General features: G+C 37.5%; 2 protein-coding genes across 3 annotated transcripts; one reads left to right on the forward strand and one right to left on the reverse strand.

Moving 5' to 3' along the window:
- Window positions 1-10,166: 10,166 nt before the first annotated feature.
- Window positions 10,167-15,445, forward strand: LOC100258668 (cell division cycle protein 48 homolog). The gene is made up of 9 exons (XM_002281635.4): window positions 10,167-10,381; window positions 11,518-11,683; window positions 11,759-11,987; window positions 12,141-12,907; window positions 13,003-13,224; window positions 13,337-13,408; window positions 13,761-14,042; window positions 14,184-14,543; window positions 14,939-15,445. Exons 1-9 carry the CDS (start codon window positions 10,338-10,340, stop codon window positions 15,239-15,241), a joined length of 2,445 nt encoding a protein of 814 aa, XP_002281671.1. The 5' UTR covers window positions 10,167-10,337; the 3' UTR covers window positions 15,242-15,445.
- Window positions 15,446-16,617: 1,172 nt separating this feature from the next.
- Window positions 16,618-21,622, reverse strand: LOC100262226 (leucine-rich repeat receptor-like serine/threonine-protein kinase RGI4). Of its 2 annotated transcripts, XR_787992.3 has the most exons (3): window positions 18,336-21,622; window positions 17,448-18,026; window positions 16,618-17,332 (listed from the first exon to the last, which is right to left on the reverse strand). XR_787992.3 is itself a non-coding variant. In XM_003634214.4 (2 exons), the coding sequence occupies exons 1-2, from the start codon at window positions 21,181-21,183 to the stop codon at window positions 17,536-17,538; spliced, it is 3,339 nt and encodes a 1,112-aa protein (XP_003634262.1). In that variant the 5' UTR covers window positions 21,184-21,622; the 3' UTR covers window positions 17,341-17,535. The 2 variants fall into 2 exon arrangements, 1 of the variants encoding a protein (XP_003634262.1); XM_003634214.4 differs by lacking the exon at window positions 16,618-17,332 and having other exon boundaries at window positions 17,341-18,026.
- Window positions 21,623-22,059: the final 437 nt, after the last annotated feature.

Consider the following 22,059-nt stretch of genomic DNA (forward strand, 5'->3'; position numbering starts at 1 on the left):
TCTGAATCAAATAAGTCATTTGTAAATCAATTATCTACTATAGCTATTCCTAACAGTGTGTAGGAAGCCTTAGCTGATCCAAGGTGGAAAGCAACCATGAATGAAGAGATGAAATCATTGCAGAAGAATGAAACATGGGAACTCATAGAATGTCCACCAAGAAAGAAGCCAGTTGGGTGTCGTTGGATCTATACTGTGAAATACAAGACAGATGGTAGTATTGAACGATTTAAAGCAAGACTGGTAGCAAAAGGGTACACTCAAACTTATGGAATTGACTACACAGAGACATTTGCACCTATAGCTAAGATCAACACAGTTCGAGTATTACTGTCTTTAGTTGTAAACCTAAATTGGCCATTGCAACAATTCGATGTGAAAAATGTCTTTCTACATGGCGAGTTATCTGAAGAAGTATATATGGATCTTCCAACCAAGATGCATGGTGTCATAAAAGAAATGTCAGAAGGTGTGCAAATTGAAGAAGTCATTGTATGGGTTGAAGCAATCCCCGAGAGCATGGTTTGGAAGGTTCACAAAGTCAGTGAGAGTTTTTGGTTATCGTCAAAGTAATTCAGATCACACTTTGTTCCTAAAAAAGCAACATGATAAGATTACAGCACTCATCGTATACGTGGATGACATGGTAGTTACAGGAAATGATTCTGAAGAAAGAAAAGCTCTGCAAAATTATCTATCTAGAGAATTCGAAATGAAAGATCTAGGTCCTCTGAAATACTTTCTTGGGATTGAAGTTTCTTGATCAAGTGAAGGAATTTTTCTGTTTCAAAGAAAGTATGCCTTAGATCTTTTACAGGAGACTAGAATGTCGGGATGTCAACCTGTTAATACACCAATAGAAGAAGGTTTGAAATTGTGTGTTGAGCCTAATCAAGTATCAACCGATAAGGGAAGATACCAGAGACTTGTGGGGAGATTAATGTACTTAGCTCATACAAGACCAGATCTTGCTTATGCATTGAGTGTAGTGAGTCAATACATGCATAATCCTAGAGAGCAACATATGAATGCAGTCATGCGTATTTTGAGGTATTTGAAGAATGCTCCTGGGAAGGGAATTTTGTTCGCTAAAAATGTTGATCATCAGAGTATAGAAGTATATATTGATACTGATTGGGCCGATGCAGTGGATGATAGGCGATCTACATCTAGTTACTTTACCTTTGTAGGTGGTAATCTTGTGACATGGAAAAGTAAGAAGCAGAATGTCGTCGCTCGTTCAAGTGCAGAAGCGGAATTTAGAGGTATGACTCTAGGACTTTGTGAGGCATTATGGCTAAGGCTCCTTTTATAGGATTTAGGTTACCTATATAGGCAACCAATCCGATTGTTTTGTGACAATAAAGCCGTATGTGACATTGTTTATAATCTAGTACAATATGATCGTACAAAGCATGTCGAGGTGGATAGATTCTTCATTAAGGAAAAGTTGGATGATAAGATTGTGGAATTGCCTAAGATTCGATTAGAAGATCAATTGGCCGATATCCTTACCAAAGTTGTCTCAAGTCAAGTGTTTTCAAAATTTTTAGACAAGTTGGGCATGTGTGACATCTATGCACCAACTTGAGGGGGAGTGTTGAGATATTAGGAATGTTTAGATATTAGGAAAATTGAGATATTATGAATATTGAGATATTAGGAAAGTTGAGATATTATGATATTAGTTGTTATTTTCTTATATCATTCTTTCCTTGTATCATTCTTTTTCATTCTTAGAATGGTGATTACACTTTATATATACTCTATACATGAACGAATGAAAGTATGAATGAAAAAAACTACCATTTATCAATTTGAAGATTTACAAACCAGAGTTAAAAGTGGTCTTCTCTTACATGAAGAAGGAAAAGATAAAAAAAAAAAGGTCAATTGTGAGAATAGATAGAGCCCAAAAAGGCAACCCAAAATAATGACTAGAGAGAGAAAGACATCAAGTTGCATATAAGGGAAATAAATCATTGTAAACTAAAATCACATCATCTACTATTGAAAAGGCTTTTTGGCCTAGGAATATAATTTTTTTAGGTAAAAAATGTTTTAAAATGGATCATACTTTTATATATAGCATAGATTATAGACTATAGATACATATTTTTTCCCTCTTTTTAAATTATTTTTAAACAACACTAATATTAGAAGTCAAAAAGTTCGAATATATATTTTTTTTTTAAAATGATGAATAAATTTTACCAATTTTAAAAAATATTAACATTCAATTTTTTTTTAAATGTTTACAATTATAATTCATATTGAATAAAAATAGTTCTTTTAAAACACTTTTAGCAATTATATTTAGAATGTATTTGGTAATGATTTTAGGAAGTGTTTCTAATTTTTCTAATACATAAAAAATAAAAATTTTCAAGTATTAGAAATTGTAGAAACACTTCCTAAAATCATTATCAAACGCAATCTTAATTAGAGTACGCTTGATAATGATTTTAAAAAGTATTTATGATTTTTTTAAAACTTAAAATTTTTATTTTTAAGTATTAAAAATTGTAGAAACATTTTTTAAAATCACGGTCAAAACACTATTAATATTTATTTTAGAGCTTTATTTATATCTTATAAAAAAAAAAAATTTTGTATATCAAATATTTGTGAAAATATCTATACAAACTAGGGAAACATTATTGGAAAATATATATATATAATTACATAAATAACTCCTGTTATAATTGCCTTCCCAAATAAATAAATTTTAAATAAAAATATATAAATTTGGTAAATTAAGATTTGCTATGTTAGTGTAGACCCCTTGATTACTACCAAAAAGTGCTATTTTGTAGACCTAATTATAATGGTTTTAAGCACCTTTGAGTAGTAATCATATTCATTTAACCCAATTAATTCATTAAGGTCCTTAGTAATTGGTTTTAACCATGTTGTGGCAAGTTTACATGTTTTTATCAGCTTATGAATCAATTCAAGCATGCCAAATGATGGAGGAGCTACTTGAACAAGTTATGGCAAAGCTTTTAGAAGCTCAAATTCATGAAGAACCAAAGCTTTGAAGTCCTTTGCCATAAGCAAATCCGGAATGCAAGGAGGGAAATCAAAGAGAAATCTGCCATGAAGCATTCTTGATGACAGTCTTCTTGCGCACTTTTGGAGCACTTTTCGAAGTCCATTTTGTACATGCTATATATCATTTCAAAGCTCAGGAAGTCAAGAATCCAATGCTTCAAACGATGCACAATTTGGAGTTGAAATGAAGGAGTTACAGCCATTACAAGCAGATCACTCCAAGCTGAAGGAAGCATTTTGCAAAAGTGTTGCAAAATCACCCTTTTGTTGCGAAGTGATTTCGCAGCCTTTTTGTACAGTGTTGTGGATTTCCTTCTGAAGTTGCCCGATATATGCGATAAGTTGGAAGCTGAGAGCCTCAAGATGAAAGCCAACTTCGCAGCCCTGCGAGATCAGCCTTTTGCTGCGAAGTCATTTTGCAGCCCTTTTTGGATGTCTGCGAAATCTCGCAGACCTCGTTTTCACCTGCGAAATGGTCCTTAGTGCTTCCCGATATTTGCGACCGACACTTTGGGATATTTTTCTTCAGATATTTTTGTATGAATTTCCATTCTTCTCCTTGTAATCCACCAACCATAAGATTTCTTAGTTAGGAAGGTTGGAAAAACGTCTCTATATATATTCCCTTGCATCCACTGTAAGAGAATCATGTAATCCATCGATCAATATATAGATATATCATATATAGAATCAACGAACAGAGCACTTGCTCTGTTTTTCATATATATTCTTGTTTTCTCGTTAGTTTTCTTTCTAGCCAACCAAACTCTGAGGATTTTTCCTAAGATGATGAGAGGCTAAGCTTTTTGTCTCTTGGAGTAAGGAAAGCCGGGTAAGTTTCCACATGCATAAATTGGAAGTTTTGTTGTTTTAGTTTTTAATGAAGAGAAAGTGTGACCCGTTAATGGTTTTTATCTTTTTAGTTAACTTAAAACGCCTTTAAATCACCTGGGCCAACACTTGGTAAGGCAAGTGATCTCCGTCCATGGAGATGCACTAGTTTACCCCTTGCGAGCCTTTGGGAGGTCACTTGAAGGTAGGATTTTCTGGAATTGCCAACACTTGGTAAGCTTTTGGACTCCAAGGAGACATCCATTAGTTATCTCTTGCGAGCTTGAGAAGGGAAGTCCAAGGTTAAAGATCACCTTGAATGGCAAGTGCTAGGTGAGAGGTATGAGTCATTGCAAGGTGCATCAGTGAGAGGGATTTAGTGTTTGAACCCATTAATTGGAAGCATCTGTATAACACCGGTTGGAGAAGGAACTATATGTTAATTCTCTAATGCGAGGAAAAGAAACAAGTGACCGGAACTCCCTTTTTGTATGAGGAACCTGAGCCTAGTGATCTGAACTCCAAGAAACATTTTTCTTTGTAAGTAAAATCAGTTACTATTTTTGGTTAGCTTAAAACCAATCCTTTTCCATTCAAACATCTTTATGTTTTCTTTTAAAGCTAACCTTGAAATGAAAAGGCACCAATTCAACTTTGAATTAACATCATTTGTGAAGTGAAAACCCATCCCAGTGAACGATCCTAGAGCCACTATGCTATAGTAGCTTTGTCTTTGCTACCCTAGTATATGGTGTAATAGGTTATAAATTTTGTTGATTACTCCCTCAATCAAGGAGCACCAGCTGGACACGAATTAGCTGAGACACCAATTGGGCATGAATCAAATGGCACCATTGCCGGGGATTGAACCCCGAATCAAATGGTGTCGTTGCCACTGCCACTGCTAGGGACAAATCAAATGGCGCCGTTGCCGAGGATCGAACCTCGAATCAAATGGTTTCGTTGCCACTGCCGCTGCTAGGGACGAATCAAATGGCGCCGTGGCCAGGATCGAACCTCGAATCAAATGGTGTCGTTGCCACTGCCACTGCTAGGGACGAATCACCCCTTTGCGGACATGACTCAGAGGGAAGTTGACTTTTTTTTTCATTTTTGAAGTGGGGGGACCTCTTTCTGGAGGAGGCAAGCTGCGTTGACGTGTGGCAACCACCATCAACTTGCCATGGTGGTGGTTGAGAGAGAGACATCTTTGAGCAAGAGATGATGGATGGAACGAGAGCAGTTAAAGTAGAGATGAATGGAATGAGGGGGCTTCGGAGGGAAATTTGGGAGAGCTTAAGAGAGAACCGGTTTGGGGGGCCTTAGAGAGAAACTGAAGAAAAAGCAGAGGGAGGGGGGAGGGGGGGCTCGTCAGTTTGGTCCAGGTATGATTTCAACATTCTATGGTATTTTCTCATTTCATACTTTTCTATCCTGGTTCTTGCTAGGTTTTTTTTAGTTTATTTGCTAATTGGTGTGGATGTTATAGGCCACTCGTTTGTTTTGTGAGACTTTGGGCATGCTTGCTCTGTTTCTGGATTTATTTTGGGTGTTTTCAACTCCTCTTGAAAGTATTTGATGCTTTGTTCCTTCCCATAACTTGATGTATCAAAACCATGCCCTCATTTCCTCTAGATTTCACTTGTTCATAGCTCTTCGACAATCCATGGCATAGAGCTAGACTCATACTCTGTTTTTATTGCGTTTTCATTCTTCCATGGTTTTTTGCTCTATTTCTTGTTGAGGGTGGATGATGCTCCTTCAAATGGTGAGCTTTGTTGAGCTAATGGACGTGGGGATGACATAAGGATGCACGCATTATGGTAACCGGTCCTGCAACTTCGTCTACCATTCCACATCCTTCAATCACTTCACCATGTCTTCATTCTTCATATCCTAATACACCCATCCCCATTTGTACCTTCATTTTTCTTTAATATCCAATACCCACTTCACTCACCACCTTTCTCATTTTCACAAACTCACTGCCCACCGAACCCATTTCCCCCACACCACTTATCCTCCATGCTCATCTTTAAACCCGCTTCTCTCTCTAAATCTTCACATACCCATCTTCTCCATTTATCTCACCCTTTGTAGTAGCTCTCTTCACCATCAAACCATCACCCAAACCACCATCTACACCGCCACCCAAACAACCACCAACTCCTCCACCAAACCACCCACAGATAGAAAAGAGAGGGGGAGAGATTTTAGAGAGAGAAAAATGGCACCAATGTTGCAGAGCTCTCAGCCATGGGTGGAATAATATCGTTCAAAACAAGTGAAGGGTGTAGCTCACCAGGACAAGGTGGTTCGAGTGCTTACCAACGCTCTTAAGACCACAAACTACTCGCACATGCTATTCTATGGGCCGCCCAATACCAACAAAACCACCACTGCACTTGCCATTGCTCATTAGCTTTTCTAGTTTATTCTTGTTAGAGGTTGGGGGAGAGAAAGTTTGAAGATGATTGGGCACCAATGCAATGAAGGAAATATCTACTAGAGAAGATATCACTAAATTCGAGATTTCAGATTTTGTGAACCACTGTGAGTTGGTAGAAGATATTTTTAAAAAACTTACACTGGAACTTCCTAGTTAAACTTGATGGACGAAAAAGTAATATCTATAAAAGGAGAATCTTAATGAGGGAAACTAATTCTTGCAATTCATGTTGTTGGTGAGTTTGCAATTATGCTCAAATTTGAAATTCCAAGGGAAGTTAGTGGAATTAAAAAAAACAAAAGTTATTCAGTTTTTAAGGGGCACGCCCATAGATATTGATAGTGACAGCATGGGAGAGGCTAATTAATTTGTTAGAAAGTACCAATGGCCATGTGCATGCCCAATAAATATTTCTTCGGATTGATGTTTTTTATTTTTGTTTTTATTTTTATTTTTTTATTATTTTTTTTGCTCTACTTTGATGTCTAAGTATACTTGTGTGTTTCTAGTTTGTTGTATATCCATTTAAATATTTCTTCAAAATTTCGATTTCCAAATTTAATTTCCAATTTTCGGAATTCCAATTTCCATATTTATTTATTTAATCAATATTATTTTCGTAATTATTATTATTTCATTTATTTATTTTTAAAATTCCATCATTAAGTAATTCTTCAAAATTCCGATTTCTAAATTTAATTTCCAATTTCTAGAATTCCAATTTTCACATTTATTTATTATATCATTATTATTTTCGTAATTATTATTATTTCATTTATTTATTTTTAAAATTCCATCATTAAGTAATTCTTCAAAATCCCGATTTCCAAATTCAATTTCCAATTTCCATATTTATTTATTTAATCATTATTATTATTTTATTATTATTATTTTATTTATTTATTTTTAAATTTTCATCTTTAAGTAATTCTTCAAAATTCCGATTTCCAAATTCAATTTCCAATTTCCGGAACTCCAATTTCCACATTTATTTATTTAATCATTATTATTTTCGTTATTATTATTATTTCATTTATTCATTTTTAAAATTCCATTTTTAAGTAATTCTTCAAATTTCTGATTTCCGATTTCCAAATTTAATTTCCAATTTCCGGAATTTCAATTTCCACATTTATTTATTTAATCATTATTATTTTTGTTATTATTATTATTATTATTATTATTATTATTATTATTATTATTATTATATTTATTTTTAAAATTCCATCTTTAAGTAATTCTTCAAAATTCCGATTTCCAAATTTACTTCCCAATTTACAAAATTCCAATTTTCACATTTATTTATTTAATCATTATTATTTTTGTTACTATTATTATTTTATTTATTTGTTTTTAAAATTCTATCTTTAAGTAATTCTTCAAAGTTCCGATTTCCAAATTTAATTTACAATTTTCAAAATTCTAATTTTCATATTTATTTATTTACTCATTATTATTTTCGCTATTATTATTATTTTATTTATTTATTTATTTAAATTCTATCTTTAAATAATTCTTCAAAATTCTAATTTTCACATTTATTTATTTAATCATTATTATTTTCATTATTATTATTATTTTATTTATTTATTTATTCATTTATTTTTAAAATTCCATCTTTAAATAATTCTTCAAAATTCCGATTTCCAAATTCAATTTCCAATTTCCAAAATTCTAATTTTCACATTTATTTACTTAATCATTATTATTATTTTATTTATTTATTTATTTTTGAATCTTTAAATCATTCTTCAAAATTCCGATTTCCAAATTTAATTTCCAATTTTCACGTTTATTTATTTAATTATTATTATTTTTGTTATTATCATTATTCTATTTATTTATTCATTTATTTATTTTTAAAAATCCCATTTTTAAATAATTTTCAAAATTCTAATTTCTTTCAAAATTTAATTTCCAACATTCTAATTCTTGAATTTAATTTTCAAAATTCCAATATCTTTCAAATTTAATTTCCAAAATTCCAATTCTTAAATTTTAATTTTCAAAACCCCAATTTTCAAATAATTTTCGAAACTTTAATTTTCAAATAAATTTTAAAACTCCAATTTTCGTTCAAATAGTTTTAATTCCACTCCATTTTTCAAATATTTTTTTAATTCACAAATTTTCTTCGATTTTCAAATAATCTTTCGTTTTCCTTTATTTTATTTTTTTAATAAGCATGAATGATTTTCATAATTTCAAAACAATGAAATTTGCGGGATTAATTCACGCAAAATCAATTGGGCTTTGGTGGGGGTACAATATATGAGATTTCTCTTCTGATTGTTGGTCGTTATGCTTAATGAATATTTACTTGATATTTGTTTTACTTTTTTATATGCATTTGATAATTTTATACATGAGCTAACCTTATTTTCATTGATAGCACATTTTTACTTGCTGCTAAAGTATGATCTCACTACCACTTAGCTTATTCTTGTGTATGATTTATTTTATTATCTGATCATATTATTGGTATAAATTGATTTTCTTATCAATTGTCACACTTACTTCACCTTATTTAATAGAGACTCATTTTTAGGAACTTAAAAGGGTGTTACGGCTCACCACCATACCTTCCCAATAGGTAACCCGACCCTCGAACTCGACTCTATTTTTTCATAAACCTGTTTTTTCTTCAGGAGTTACACTTAGGGTTTTTCTTTCTTATTTTGTTTTTTTTCTTTAAAAATAAAACAAAAAATAAGTGACGACTCCAAGTTTGTTCTCAAAATCATAATTTTCACCAAATCAATTAAAAAACGAGTTTCGCCACTGAGTGGGAACGCATCTTGCAAATGCGGGGTCCACTGTTAGTGTTAGAATATATAATGCATTTATATACATAAAATAGTATAATTTATTTTTACTCATTTTGTGGAGGGATTTAGAAAATATGAGTTATATGGAAAGTTATAAGTTAAAAAGATTTAGGGGAATATGAAAAATATTAAACTTAGAAGAGTGTTATGATGTATTTGAAAATATGGTTAATTTCTATATTTAGTGAGAGAAAGAAATAAAAGTAAAATAATTACTAAGGTTTGTTTGGTCATCTTTTCTAAAATCTGTTTTTTTAAAAATATTTTTAAGTTAAAGAATAAAAAATAATTTAAAAAAACAAATTTTAAACATAATCAAACGAATCTATGTTTTTTAAAAAACAAATGAAAACAACTTCTACTTGCTCTCTAATTTTTTTTTTCTATCACACTTTATTTTTAAAAATTATTTATTTTAAGAAAATAACAATCAAATAATTATGAATTTTTAAAAACAGTTTAATATTTTTAAATCACATTGCCAAACAAACTCTAAGTATTTCATTTTTTTATTTTTTTTTATTTCATTCTCATTTTTACCTTTATAATCAAATATTATGAGACAATATATTTGAAATCTATCAATATTATTTATTGATTAATATCACATTCTTAAGTGAATTGTTGATATATTATATCATTTTATATATTCTTTAATCAATTTAAATTATTTATAAATTATATTTAAAATTATTTCATTAAATATAGTAAAAATAATAATTTAAAAATTAAAATAATAAAATCAAATCTTCAAATCACTAATTATCTTTTATTTTTTCTAGCCTTCACCTATAATAATACATTATACAAAAATAATTATTTTTAAAGAATAAAATAAGATTTTAACATTTGTATTAAAAAAAAGTTACACTAATTTTAAAAATATAATACGAATTATTACTAATTTTAAAAAAATTCATAATTAAAATTAATTTTTAAATATTAAATGATCACCATAAAAGGTCACCTACTTCTAATTTTGAAAATTTAAGTAGAGTTGTAATCAAACTGCTTTAACATTCCGTACCCGTTAAAAGAGGAAAGTCCGGAAGGATACGAATCCGGGTCAAATAAGGATTTGGGTCTGACTTCTTCTATAAATTTGGGGCAATTCTTGGATCCTCCAGATCGAGTTGAACCCAGAAACCCTATAGCCTGAGCGGTTGAAGACAGCGATGGCGGATCCAAGCTCCTCAGGCCCTTCCTCTTCTCCGGAAGTGTACGTCTTTTCTTCTCGGTTTATTGCTGCCGAAATTTTATGTCTTTTTGGTAATTTTTGTGTTTTTTTTCTTTGGGTGGAGGGTTGATTATGGGGGTTGGGTTTTTGGTGGTTTGGTGTTTTCTGTGTTAATGTTTGAATTTTGAAGTAGAAATATTTAGTTCGGGTTTTGTTTGTGGGTTTTTTTGGTCACTAAAAGAAGTGAGGGTAACTGGAGAAAGCAAAAGTTGGTAAGTTTATGTTTCTGGTCGTGTTGGCTTCAGAAGCATGAGGATGCTCGCATGAATGGGATTCAGTCGATCACGAGGCTTTAGGTTTTTTGCGGGGTTCGAGCAATGAAAATAAAAAACTTGTCATATTTTCGTTGGTTTTCTCATCAGCCAAACGGGGTGTACAGTGTTTTCTCAACCTTTAAAGAACGCGTATTTGTGATGATTTCCATGTTATTTAAGGGAAGAAACGTGCCACGATCATGGCCTGGTGATTCTCATGGGGTAGCTTAACATAAAACCAATCCCGATTTCAATAATTGGGGTTTAGAGTCTCAATTAAACAGCGAAATTTGGATTGCATGAGAACTCCATTGCAGCTGTTGATGTTTGATTACAATCTGAATTTTCTGGTGTGGTATTTTCTTCTAGCGTATGCCGTAGAGACATAAGGAAGATTTACTGGGTAAATAAAAGGAAACTACATCCACAAAATTAAAAGTAGAATTAAAAATCAAAAAACAAAAAGGGGAATGCTTTGTTTAACAGAATCTAATACCAGATATCCAACCTTAAAGGAAGAGCTGGAAGTCAATCTTCTCACATTACTATATTCAACCAAATTTGTTCTTTTAGATGTCAAGATCTTTATAAGAGCTTAGAGTTAGTTTATAATTTGTGCAATTAATTCCTTGTTGTTGAGTTTCAATAAAGCTGTGGGATCCCGAATCTTATTAGGTAGAACTCAAATAAGGTAGAAATTTGCATGGTGAAAATCTATTTAATATAGCTCTTCTTTCGGTCTCTAAGCATTTAGTTGTTTCCTCCAAATTAGTTATCATCTGTGCAGTTTTTAAATTAGTTAATTTCACCCGATTTAGAAATTATTTTATATTTCAGACCAATTTATTTGAATGCTTAAAACAGGAAAAGTGTTAAGAAGGATTTTTCTACTGCAATTTTGGAACGTAAGAAGTCACCCAATCGTCTCGTTGTCGATGAAGCGGTGAATGATGACAATTCTGTGGTTTCCATGAACCCTGCAACAATGGAAAAGCTTCAGTTCTTTCGAGGAGACACTGTTCTAATCAAGGTGATTTTCCACTTCTTTTTTCTGTTTGGGTTTGGATACGCATCTGAGAAATTAACAGAAAATCTCTTTTTACAGGGAAAGAAACGAAAAGACACAGTGTGCATTGTTCTTGTTGATGAACAATGCGAAGAACCAAAGATCAGAATGAACAAAGTTGTACGAGCCAATCTTAGGGTACGCCTTGGAGATGTTGTTTCTGTCCATCAGTGTCCTGATGTGAAGTACGGAAAGCGAGTTCACATCCTCCCAATTGATGATACAATTGAGGGTGTGACTGGCAACCTGTTTGATGCATATTTAAAACGTAAGTCTATGCAGTCTTTAAATTATTTAGATGCGTTTATTTACTTATTTATTTATTTTGTTCTTTTATTTGTCACCTTGCTACTACAATACATTTCTTTGTCAATCATTTTTGCAACACAGGTGTTTGACTATTTTTCTGTTGGTTTAACAGCATATTTCTTGGAATCCTATCGGCCTGTTAGGAAGGGTGACCTTTTCCTGGTCAGAGGAGGGATGCGAAGTGTTGAATTCAAAGTAATTGAAACAGATCCTGGTGAATATTGTGTTGTTGCACCAGATACTGAGATCTTCTGTGAGGGAGAACCCATCAAACGTGAAGATGAGGAGAGATTGAATGAAGTTGGCTATGATGATGTTGGTGGTGTAAGGAAGCAGATGGCCCAGATCCGTGAGCTGGTAGAACTTCCCCTTAGGCACCCACAGCTTTTCAAATCTATTGGGGTGAAGCCACCAAAAGGCATTTTGCTCTATGGGCCACCTGGGTCTGGAAAAACCCTAATTGCAAGAGCTGTAGCTAATGAGACTGGTGCATTTTTCTTCCTGATAAATGGACCTGAAATAATGTCAAAGTTGGCTGGTGAAAGTGAAAGTAACTTGAGGAAGGCATTTGAGGAAGCAGAAAAGAATGCCCCATCCATCATTTTCATTGATGAGCTAGATTCTATTGCTCCAAAGAGGGAAAAGACACATGGTGAAGTGGAGAGGCGTATTGTATCCCAGCTGTTGACTCTAATGGATGGCCTTAAGACCAGGGCTCACGTGATTGTCATTGGTGCTACCAACAGGCCAAATAGCATTGACCCTGCATTAAGGAGATTTGGGAGATTTGATAGAGAGATTGACATTGGTGTACCAGATGAGGTTGGCAGGCTGGAAGTCCTTCGAATCCACACAAAGAATATGAAACTTTCTGATGATGTAGGACTCTACCTTGTGCCTTCTCATCTTCTACTTTAGGAACTCCTGTCTAGAGGGACAATATGTTCATGTGTTTGATTGATATTGTTTTTCAGGTTGATCTTGAAAGAGTTGCAAAAGATACACATGGTTATGTTGGTGCAGATCTTGCTGCTCTTTGCACAGAAGCTGCTCTTCAGTGTATCAGGGAGAAAATGGATGTGATTGACTTGGAGGATGAGACAATTGATGCTGAGGTGTTGAATTCCATGGCTGTGACTAATGAACACTTCCAAACTGCACTGGGGTCTTCCAATCCATCGGCCTTGCGTGAAACAGTAAGTGCTAATAACGAACAAACAAACATGTTTAGCTGAAACACTTCCTTAAGAAGCACATGTTTCCATCTGGTGCTTGTTAAACCCAAATTCTTACCGTCTTGGTTGGCAGGTTGTGGAGGTTCCAAATGTGTCATGGGAGGACATTGGTGGGTTGGACAATGTTAAAAGAGAGCTTCAGGAGGTGTGTGCCTTTGTCCATTTGTAAGATTTGCTTGTGAAAAATGTTCTATATGTTCAACCCTTTAGTATAATCTGCAGCTATTTTGGTTGCTGATATGCTTTTTGGTATGTTGTATCATTTGCTGATTGTCCTCAATTCTAGTGGTAGTGGTAGGCAATCATTTTTATGGTTAAACTTTTATCACCTGCTTGGTTAGCAATATAGGAGATAGAATTTTATTTTGCCAGGCACTACTAACTCCACATTTCACCTCTTCTTTGACCTAGTTTCCCCCCTTTGTTTCTCCATCTCTAGTAGACCTCTAATTTTCTAAATGATGAGAACAATTACATAAGGTTTTGGGTTATTACAGACTGTCCAATATCCAGTGGAGCATCCTGAGAAGTTCGAGAAATTTGGCATGTCACCTTCTAAAGGTGTGCTCTTCTATGGACCTCCTGGCTGTGGTAAAACCCTACTTGCGAAGGCAATTGCAAATGAATGCCAGGCCAACTTCATAAGTGTTAAAGGACCTGAGTTGCTGACCATGTGGTTTGGAGAAAGTGAGGCAAATGTGCGGGAGATATTTGACAAGGCACGGCAGTCAGCACCGTGTGTACTCTTCTTTGATGAACTTGATTCAATTGCAACTCAGGTATTAATTCTTGCCCTACTTTTGCAAGTAGTGTACATGCCGTAATGTAGCAATCCTTATTCACTGGTTTCTAATTGCATCCTCTACTGGCATGTCTAAGATTGTCTATTTTATGTGTTCCTTTTGTGCCCTGCTTTTCAGCGTGGCAGTTCTGTAGGGGATGCTGGTGGTGCTGCTGACAGAGTCTTGAATCAACTTCTGACAGAAATGGATGGAATGACTGCAAAGAAGACTGTTTTCATCATAGGAGCAACAAACAGGCCTGACATTATTGACCCAGCATTGCTCAGGCCTGGACGTTTGGACCAGTTGATTTACATTCCACTACCAGATGAGGCTTCCCGTCTGCAAATATTCAAAGCATGCTTAAGGAAGTCACCAGTCTCTAGGGATGTTGACCTAGTAGCTCTTGCACGGTATACTCATGGTTTTAGTGGTGCAGATATCACTGAAATTTGTCAACGGTCCTGCAAATATGCCATTAGAGAAAATATTGAGAAGGTAAGTGATTTTCCTCAAATTGGAAATAGCATTCTGCATATCATACTTGCCTGAGCATGGCATATGTAAAAAATTCATCATCTTGTAGAGGTAATTACACTATACATGCTAGTTGTAGGCTGATTTAGTTACAAGGTTCACTAAGCATGAATGTGTATGAACTTGACTTTATTGATTAAGTTCTAACCCTTTTGTTTATGTGATTGATGAATATCAAATTTCTCATTTTGATTTTGTGTTCCATCTGCATATTAATTTCTTATTAAATACTCTTTAATCCATTTTTGCCTAAGAGAAAAAAAATCGTAATTGTTTCTTCTTTCCCCCTTGAGAAAGAGGGGAGATTCATTTTGCACACTATTGCTTTTCCTCGTGTCTAATCCCTGGAGATGCAGGATATTGAGAGGGAGAGAAAGAAGACAGAGAACCCTGAGGCGATGGAAGAAGATGATGTTGATGATGTCCCTGAGATTAAAGCAGCACACTTTGAGGAGTCTATGAAATTTGCACGCCGAAGTGTCAGTGATGCAGATATCAGGAAGTACCAGCTCTTTGCTCAGACTCTACAGCAATCACGGGGATTTGGATCTGAGTTTCGGTTTCCAGATCAGCCCAACAATGCCACAGCAGCATCAACAGCTGCAGACCCATTCTCCTCAGCAGCTGCTGCTGGAGATGATGATGACCTGTACAGCTGATGTGTTTATTTTTCAGAGACACTGGTGCAATATCAAGCTGACGATCAGTTGTAGAACTTGTTTTTTGCTGTTTCTTTTTTATATCTAAGAATTTTATCTCCTTTTGTATGCCTAGGCTCTAATGGTGGCTAAATACATGAATGAATAGCTACATAACTTAGTTACGGGGATAGGAGGATTAATACATTTTCATTTGAGCCTTTTGATTTTGCCCCACATATTTGATTCTTTTTGGGAGTGGGTCTTGCCCATTGATTAGGCAGTTTGGATTGGTAAATGCTGAACCTCAATGGCCACTCTGCTTGACAGGCGTTTCAATTGAGTCATTGCTTTTCACACCCATTCCAGAAATCATCTGTTACATTTTCTGTTGTCATTTTGGGTGATGACAACAATCTTCTGCAGTTGGTTTGCATTTTGTAACCTCTTCTACATGGATCTTCCTCTTCCTTCTTTCCAACAGTCATGTATATGATAATTTAGATTGAAACATCTTTCTCTCCGTAGCAGAAAATCTACTCAAAAGATGGGGATAACTTTGAAATATGGGAACATCTGGATTTGAGACATTAGGGTCATATCTTGGAGTCATAATTGCATCTACTTGCGGGGGTTATCGTCAAGATGTGACCTCCGGCAAAGGGTAATAATGCAAGTTTATGTCGATGATATTATGGCTACTGGCAGTTCCTGACATGATTGAGCTCGCCCGACATACTCCGTGATGATAGGTGCCATGAGATGACGGTAAGTGATGGGCATTGAGGTGATGGTAAGTCATGGGTGCCCAATGCCCATCCGTCAAATGTGATTTAAACGACAATCCCTGGCTGTAATGGTAAAAGATCCAGCCCTAAGCTCTTTACAGCAATGGAATATTTACGGGACCCCTGTAGTTTTAACTCAATTTAGGAAAAGGTTGGAAAAGAGGCAACTGACAAGACTACTTTCAGTTATAGACTATTCTACTTCGGACTTCAGCAGGGCAGAGTCAGCAGATCAACCTCCTCATGATGAAGGGGTGGAAATCTTGGGTTTAGTACATGTTTCTCAAAATACCTGATTTCTTCCTAATATTTTAGGACAGCTTCAACAGGCATAGTAGATCTGAGATCTCGTCTGTGGGCTCCATTGCCCACCAGTGGTCTCTGCATTGTGTTCATTTGCATGTGTTGTCACGTGACCTTTCACAGTCCCACACGTGGGTATCATCTTCCTTCTCTCTTTTCTCTTTATTTTACCTAATTTGATATATAACCAAAGTACACGCACTGGTTGAATATTTTTGAAGTCACCCCTGCCTTCAGCAATTCATAAAAATATGTTTGTTACTCAATCAGCTTCACAAAAGGCAAAAAAAAAGGTACAAAGTGAGGAAGAAAAAAACCCTAATAATGCAATGAGTGCATGGCTTGGTAGATTATTGTGTAAGGATTAAGTTGGATCACCTTTTCTTTTTGAGTTACACAAGAGATATGTTGCTTCTCATGATTCTTCTATTACCTACCAATGTCCCTTTCTTAGGGTAAGATTGAAACAGTAAAACTAAAGAATTGAGATGTGAAAAATGAACTAAGTGTGTATATAGAATTGACACAAATCTTTGGAACTGGGTTGAATGGGTTTTGCAGGAGTCGATTGGTTGTTGGTGAAAGGAAGACATTTGGTTTGCTTTTGGATGTAGCAGCTTAATTTTTCATAAATCCAATGTATCTCAGCAAGCTTCCATACCTTCTCTAGTGTTTTGTATGTCTCTGGTTCACGTGGTGGGGACCTATAGACTTGCATGAAACGAAGGAGACTTCTCCTTCTCCTTATCCTTAATTATGAAAGAGGAAGAGAAAACCAATCATTGCCCACAATTCCCCACAACCACACATCCCCAAGGAGAGAGACAGAGGAGAAGCCAGCCCATCCTCCAAAGGCCAAGAAAAAGGCCTTTTAAATCTTGCAAACACCACAACAAACACATCTTTCAGGACATCCTTGTGGTCCTTTTCAGTGAAATGATGGAATTGACTTCACAAGAAAGCAAAACACTAGTGTCTCTGTCTCTCTATGAAATTGCCTTCCACGGAATCACGGTTTCACCTAAGACATGCAAAAACCCAAAACCAAGTAATTTGATTGAGAAATAGTCTCATCTCATAATAATGTCAGATTAAATTGCTATATACACTCAATCAATTTTCCTTTTTTGGCTCACCTTGTTAGCTAACTCTTTACAATACCCATGTCTCCCTACTCCCCAATTCCCAATAAACAACACTAGCGGAACCCTTTTCAATCAGTCATCACACACTAGCATCATTATTGACATTATAACCAGCTGAGGAAGATGAATATGCCAGTGAGTACTGGGAAGAGCCTTGGAGGAGCAAGAGTTGGGAGGAGTAGGCAGGAGCTTCAGGCTTTTTGGATCCATTGCTATTAGGCTTGTGAGGCTCAGTTCCTGTGCTGGGCTCGTGGCGTATTTCCCTTAACAAAACCGCAACATCTTTCATTGTAGGACGATCTTCCGCACGGTTGCTTGTGCATAAGAGGGATATCCCCAGTGCTTGGAGCATTTCTTGTATTTGTGTATCTGGGTGGCCCTGGAGCTTCGGGTCCAGTATCTGAACCGGGTCCCTCTTGCTCTTTAGCTGCTCTCGGACCCACTGAATTACATGTTGCCCATCAGGGAATGAAGGGTCCACCGGCTTCTTCCCGGTTATGATTTCCAGCAAAACCACCCCGAAGCTGTACACATCGCTCTTTTCGGTTATCTTCAACATGCAAGCGTACTCTGCAAACATACCATTTCCATTTCAAAAATCTAACTTACTGAATCCAATAGCTATACTATTAATGGCAGTACAAAAATGAATTTAAAAAAAAAACTTCGCTAAAAAGGCGGAACAACGTCGGCCACATGACATGATGTGATATTTTTGTCAGAATCTTTTTGTCAAGGTTTTAATCAGAATCTTATCATCAGAGGCTCCAAATGCAACAGTCTCGAACCGAAAGGGAAACTTTTACACCCGAGTAAATGGGTAAATGAGTAAAAAATTGCACACCGAATGTGACCATGCAGGAGACGGAAAACACTCACCGGGTGCAATGTAGCCGTAGGATCCGGCGAATTGAGGGTTGGCGGAGAAGGACCCATTGCCATCGTCGTCCTCCACCAACCTGGCTAGCCCAAAGTCCGCCAAGCAGGCCTCGTATCGGTCCCCTAACAAAATGTTGTGAGCCTTGACGTCTCGGTGGATGATGGGTGGCACACAATCATGGTGCAGATAGGCTAAGCCCTCCGCCACGCCCAAGGCTATATTGAACCGACTCTCCCACTCAACTATGGCTGAGTTGCATTCATGGAGTAATGTGCCTAATGTACCACTTGGTAAGTAATCGTAGAAGAGGAGTTTCGTCTTTCGGTTGGCCGCCCACCCCAACAGTCGGACTATATTTCGGTGGCGGATGCGTGCCAGCGTGGCGATTTCGGATGAGAATGCTGCTGCGGAGAATTTTTCGCTGGAGCGAAATCTTTTCACGGCGATGGTGAGGCCGGAGGGGGTGTTGGCTCTGTACACGACGCCGGAGCGGCCACGGCCGACGACGTTGGCAACTGTCAGGCAGCGTACCACGTCAGCGATAGAGAGGTCCAGTTTTTGGTACAGGGTCAACTCCCATGGGGGGGCCATCTCCACATCGCTGTCGCCATCGCACTGGTGGGGCCCTCCGGGGCCACGTGGATTCATCTTGTTCCCGAGAATGATGTAGAGCGCCGCGAGGAGCAGCGCGCAGGCGGCGCATAGTAGCACCACCATGGCCACCCTGGCCGCCGCGGCGTGGCGGGCAGCGCCACCGCGTTTGTCGGCGGCGCACTGGTCGCCGGAGAGGCAGAGGGCGGGGTTGCCGGCGAGGACGCTCAGTGGGAGCTTGGAGAAGAAAGGGGTGTCCGGCACGCGCCCCGAGAAGTTGTTGTAGGAGATGTTGAGGACCACGAGGTTTTGGAGGTCGAAGAGGGGTTGGAGGTCGCCGGAGAGCTGATTGTGTGAGAGATCCAATATTCCGAGCTTATCCAAGTCCGTGAACTCCGACGGAATTTTGCCGGAAAGTTTGTTCCAGCTCAGATTCAAAGCGATCTCCAGAGCTGGAATCTCGCCCACACTGGATGGAATTTTACCTGTGAGATCGTTGCTACTCAGGTCCAGCAACACCAGCTTCGCGCACGAATTGAGTTCACTTGGAATCAGACCGGACAACCGATTCTTACGGAGAATGAGCTTGGTGAGCGAACTCAGAGATCCAAGACTCGGACTCAGAGTCCCTTCTATCAGATTATCAGATACATCAACGAACTGGAGGGAAACCAGTTGGTTCAAATTCTCCGGTAGGTTTCCGGCAATCGAGTTGGAATGCAAGTCCAGGAACGTCAGATTCTGGCAACCAGAGATCTCCTGCGGTATGACACCAGTGAGGCGATTCAATGCCAGATCCAAGAAATTCAAATTCTTTAAATTCCCAATCTGTGGCGGGATCGATCCAGCCAGCTTGTTATCGCTCGCTCGGAGCCGTATCAACGACGAACACTCACCAATCTCCGGAGGTATCTCACCGGCCAGATTGTTGGATAAAAGCAATAGCTTGTTAAGCTTCTTGAGCTGGAAAATCCCCTTCGGAATCGGACCAGTCAAGCTGTTCTCTGAAAAATCAACAGCTTCCAAACTACGGCAATTCGAAATCGATTCAGGTATGTTCCCTTCCAGCATATTTTGCCACAAGTAGAGTAGTGTTAGATTCACTAGGCCACCGATAGAGGAAGGTATTGTACCAGTGATCTTGTTGTTGTCGAGCTCGATATGGGTGAGGCCGAGACAGTTCCCAATTTGCGCTGGAATCTGACCTGAGATTTGGTTCACGCTCAGTTGAAGTTCCTGCAAAAAGCTCAGATTCCCAAACGTCTGAGGCACTCTACCGGATATGGAATTCATGGATATATCAATCACTACTAATTGCTTGCAGTTTCCCAACTCCGGTGGAATGGTGCCCACCAGGTTGTTTTGCCATAGCAATAGGTTCTGGAGGTTCCGGAGGCTTCCTAGGCGGGCTGGGATGGATCCAGTGAGCGCGTTCTCGTATAGGTAGATGTTTTGCAGCTCGGTGCAGTCACCCAGCTCAGGGGGGATTGGGCCTGACAGGAGGGCGGTGTAGATTGCAAGTGTCTGAAGCTTCTTGAGGCGACCAAGACTTGGAGGGAGGAACCCTGACATGCTTGTTTCAGCAAGGCCTATCATGGCCAAATTGGTGCAGTTGCCGATTTCTTGAGGCAGAGGGCCTTCCAAGTTCTTGTTGCCGCCTGCTCGAATCACTTCAAGCTTCTTCAAGTTCCCTATGCTACTTGGAATTGCACCGCTCAGTTGGTTGTCGTATAGAATTAGCCATGTCAAGCTAGTGAGGTTCCCGAGTTGGACTGGGATAGATCCCTCAAGCCAGTTTGAATTGAGGTAGAGCTGTTCGAGCTTGAGCAAGCTGCAAACCTCACTTGGGATTTCACCAGTTAAGGCATTGTCGCTCAAGTCTAGATAATTCAAATCTTGAAGAACACCGATCTCTTTTGGGATGGAACCAGTGAGGTTGGTTCCAGTTAAGACTAGCTTGTTCAAGGACGTCAATGAACTGAAATTAGAGGGAAGCGGCCCAAACAAATCGACATACCTCAAATTGAGTTCCACCACTAGATTGTCTGAGTTGCAAGAGATCCCAAACCACCCACATGGAGTCTCATTGCTCTGGTCCCAGTTGCTTAAGGCCTCTGGCGCTTCCTTCAAGCTCCCCTTCCACCAAAGTAGAGCTTGGCCTTGTTGGTTGATGGCGGAAGCCATGAGGGGGAAGAGAATTAAAAATGAAAAAGAGAAGATTAGGAAGGAGAAGAGGGTCCATGGATTAACAGGCATTACAGCTATGCTACGAACTCCAATGAGAGGAACAGAAAGGAGGGTGGTTTGAGCCTAGGGAGGGACAATGAGAGAAACCAAATCATGTCTTAATGTGGGCTATGGTTTTTAAATACATGTATAAATAATTCGACAGACCCAGAATCTCCGGATCCAAGAACAGCTAGGCCATGATGTTTGCACAGAGAAATGGAATTTTAGATGGGTGTTTTCGCATTTGTTTATGGTGGAGGTGAGGTGGTGGGAAGGAAGATAGCTGTTCTTTTTAAAGTGAAAAGGAGAGACGGGTGTGTTAGTGACTTTGTCTCTGTTTTTTATATGAAACCTTTTAACCCTTTCTGTGGCTTGTTATCAGTAATCCTTCATTTTTCTCTCCTATTGATCTACAAACCGATATCTAGCTCATTATCGTATACATCCTGTCAGTTTCATCATATTAGGCCAACTTGTGTTGAGTCTGACTCAGCCTTGTCATGGGTGGACTTGGTTGAGTCAACCAGGACTAACCCCCCATTTCTTCTCTTATCGTTTAGCTCTACAAGTTGAGATTACACCGAGTTAGTGAAACCCATTGTGCTTTAGAATGAAATGGGGAAATGACTTAATGTCAAGTGTTTGACTCACCAGTTCAACCGCTGGTCTGCTTATTCAACAGCAAAAGTTGTGCAATTATATGGATATTTCTAAATGGAGCCTTACTTATGGTGGCTGTAGTGAAATTTGAACATCCCCTTTGCCTTTAGCACCTATCTCAGCAGATTATGTCCAAAACTACTCTTTGAAAGAGGAAAAGCTGCAGAACACAGGGTGTTATTACTGCTGGGCTTCCATATTAGTAGTGTAAAAAGGCCAAGACTAGTTCAGATCTAGTGCTTA

The sequence above is a fragment of the Vitis vinifera genome, chromosome 17, assembly GCF_030704535.1.
Source record: "Vitis vinifera cultivar Pinot Noir 40024 chromosome 17, ASM3070453v1".
Lineage (NCBI taxonomy): Eukaryota > Viridiplantae > Streptophyta > Magnoliopsida > Vitales > Vitaceae > Vitis > Vitis vinifera.